This window comes from Hemiscyllium ocellatum, chromosome 3 (genome assembly GCF_020745735.1).
Source record: "Hemiscyllium ocellatum isolate sHemOce1 chromosome 3, sHemOce1.pat.X.cur, whole genome shotgun sequence".
Taxonomy (NCBI): Eukaryota; Metazoa; Chordata; class Chondrichthyes; order Orectolobiformes; family Hemiscylliidae; genus Hemiscyllium; species Hemiscyllium ocellatum.
The window spans coordinates 45,148,395-45,151,275 of NC_083403.1; the positions used below are offsets into that span (position 1 = coordinate 45,148,395).

Consider the following 2,881-nt stretch of genomic DNA (forward strand, 5'->3'; position numbering starts at 1 on the left):
ACACACCTAAATTCAAATTATAAATTAATCTGTGGCAATCAGTGAGAAATGAACTAGTTCACTAAATGGCCCAATAACACTGGAACTATGAGATAGTTTCACAATTGATGCTTTTTAATCTAAGTTGCTCAATCCAGTATTTGAAACTTAATGGATCTAGCAATTAGGTTATATCACACATCATATGTCAAGCTTGAGTATCTTTATGTGTATATATGTGCAACAAGCAGTGTTACACATTCAAAGGAATCAGTAGGGTCAATATCTGCCACATCTCGAAGAATCAAAATTATCTTAGCTGCTGGTAAAAAAGAATAAATTGTTTCATTTTTATAAGCCAATAATTAATTTGTGAATTTAAGTATTAATTCAACAGGGAATACACCTCTGATTGCATTAATAATGAGTCAATTAGTCATTTGTCTCTTGTATCACCGTGTATTGTAAGGGCAGCTCATTATGCAGTTATTTGTTCTCAGGTGTTGCCTTATTCTGACAGTTATAATTAGAATGGTATAGGCTTTGCCAAATTTGGTTCTGTCCTAACTAGACGTGGGCAATCCAGCCAAATAAATCACCAGGGCCAGGATAGAGAAGCAGCAACACGGAGATGGCATCATCCATGAAGTGAGTGCCCTTGCAATACTAGAAGTACCTGCATCAATATTGTGCGTGACAGATATTAACTTCCTTGACATTCTTAAAAGGACATCCTTGTTTCAAGATAGTTCAGGGACTGTCCTTGAGAATGGCTTTTTCGTGAGACCTGCTATATTGCCACATATAGTTCTGGTTTACTCTCACTGTACAAACCAAATTGTCAGTGAAAAGCTTGGTTTTAGTTTGACATGCATGAGCCAATTGGATGGATGCAGTTTCTAAATTGGCTTTGCTGTATTTCCAGAGCTAGTGCTAATGATGTCATGGCAGAAGAGCTGCCTAAGTTCTTTTCAATACGATTATTACAATTAAACCTTTAAGAATTATTGTCATTGTGAATGGTCAGACTCCTCCACTCAGACAGCCTCAGCTGATGTCTCTGTGGAGACTGAAATAGCCACTTGAGCTACTTTTACAGTGCTCTTGATGCAGGTCCTGGCAGCTGTTTGCATGGTACCAGGATGGTTCCCCTGTTTCTGTTGGCAGTCTGACTCCAGGCTGTTTTCTAGTGGCTGAGCTGATGCGCCCTTGCAGGAACAGAGCATGCTGCGGAATGCATGCCTCAGATCCTTGCTCCGCAGAGCATAGATAATAGGATTAACTGTTGAATTAAGTAAGCACAGCATACTGCAAAAGGCAAATATCGTCTTTACCAGCTTGTTCATCTTCCCAAAGACATCGTAGACCATGATGGCTAGGAGTGGACCCCAGCAGATGATGAGGACGACCAGAATAAGGACAAGCGTCTTGGCCAGTCGGATGTCCATACGTGTTTGATCAAGCCGAACAGTTTGCACTTTGCCACCCTCAGTCACCTGTACAATTATACTCTTCTGAGTGCCACGCTGGATCATACGGACAGCATGAACATGTGCCTTCCACAGAATGTATACATAGGCGTATATGATGAAAAGCAGCAAAATGCTTGTAACACCGATCCAGAACATCAGATAAGTCTCATCAATGAGAGGAAAGATATCTGAGCAGACAGAGTTCAGTTTTTTACAGTTCCAGCCCAACAGAGGAAGCACAGCGATCATGATTGATATGGTCCACATGACAGTAAAAGCAATCACTGCCTTTGGCCGTGTGACAATCCTCTTGTAGGCAAGGGGCTTGTGTATGGAGATGTATCGATCAATGGCTGTCAGGAAGAGACTGCCTACAGAAGCTGTGAACGAGGCTGTGACACCACCAAGTTTGAACAGGAAAACATTGGGACTGTCTTTCCTTTGGAATACATGGAAGTCGACGAAACTATATACAAAGATCACACTGCCCAGGAGGTCAGCCACTGCCAAGCTGCCAATGAAGTGGTAGGATGGTTTGTATCTGAGACTGCGAGATCGGATTATAACACACAGAATTAATACATTCTCTAGCACAGTAAATGTCCCCAAAGTTAAAGCCAATACAGCGATAGCCATTTGTTGACTAGGGGTCAGAATCATAAAGCATTCCATGTCCATAAAGTTTTCTCCACAAGTTATTGTCGATTCATCGTTCGTAATTGATTGGTTGTACAGGTAATTAGTAGCATTTATTGAATCATGGAGGTTGGCATTGGATAAAAGCTCCTCTCCAGCTGTCATTTTTTCGAGATAGGCATTGCCTTTTCCAAGGGAAGAATGCAGATTCTGAGTGACATAACCAAGTTTTGTCATGTTGAAGTCTACTTTAGTGTCATCATACTGTACTTCATTGGATGCAATGTAAAGGAGGTCAGTAGTGATGGTTCGGAAAGTCGTATCAGAAAGAGCTTCCAGTAGAGACTTCATAATAGCTTTCAGTTTCTTTCCAAAAGGCTACAAGTTGAAGTAGGAAAGAATTAGGACAAAGAAAAATAGAAATTATTAAACAAGTATGTGAATAAATTAGCATTACTTCTAAATGATTGCTGTTAATTGTCTGAATTTTTAAAAATAATACATCCTTTTATGTTGCCAAATTAAGTTTATTCTTTGAAACTCTTACTTTCCACATCTGTTAAAACCATGGAGGGAGAATTTTCATCTGAAGACATCAAACATTTGCTCATCAGAATGGCTGCATATAATGACAAAACCAGCGACTGTATTTCTGACAGAATAATTCTCATTGGATCAATATCCTATCAATCACTACCAGAGGATGTGTGTGACTAGAAGTAAGATCATGTACACAATTTACATATGAGACCATCCTTCCTCCACTCACTGTATCTTTCTTGAGAAATAACCAG

General features: G+C 39.8%; 1 protein-coding gene across 2 annotated transcripts; it reads right to left on the reverse strand.

Moving 5' to 3' along the window:
• Nucleotides 1-998: 998 nt before the first annotated feature.
• Nucleotides 999-2,441, reverse strand: cnr1 (cannabinoid receptor 1). 2 transcript variants are annotated; one of them, XM_060856930.1, is made up of 2 exons: nt 2,377-2,438; nt 999-2,274 (listed from the first exon to the last, which is right to left on the reverse strand). In XM_060856930.1, the coding sequence occupies exons 1-2, from the start codon at nt 2,436-2,438 to the stop codon at nt 1,017-1,019; spliced, it is 1,320 nt and encodes a 439-aa protein (XP_060712913.1). In that variant the 3' UTR covers nt 999-1,016. The 2 variants fall into 2 exon arrangements, with proteins under 2 accessions (XP_060712913.1, XP_060712921.1); XM_060856938.1 differs by having other exon boundaries at nt 999-2,441.
• Nucleotides 2,442-2,881: the final 440 nt, after the last annotated feature.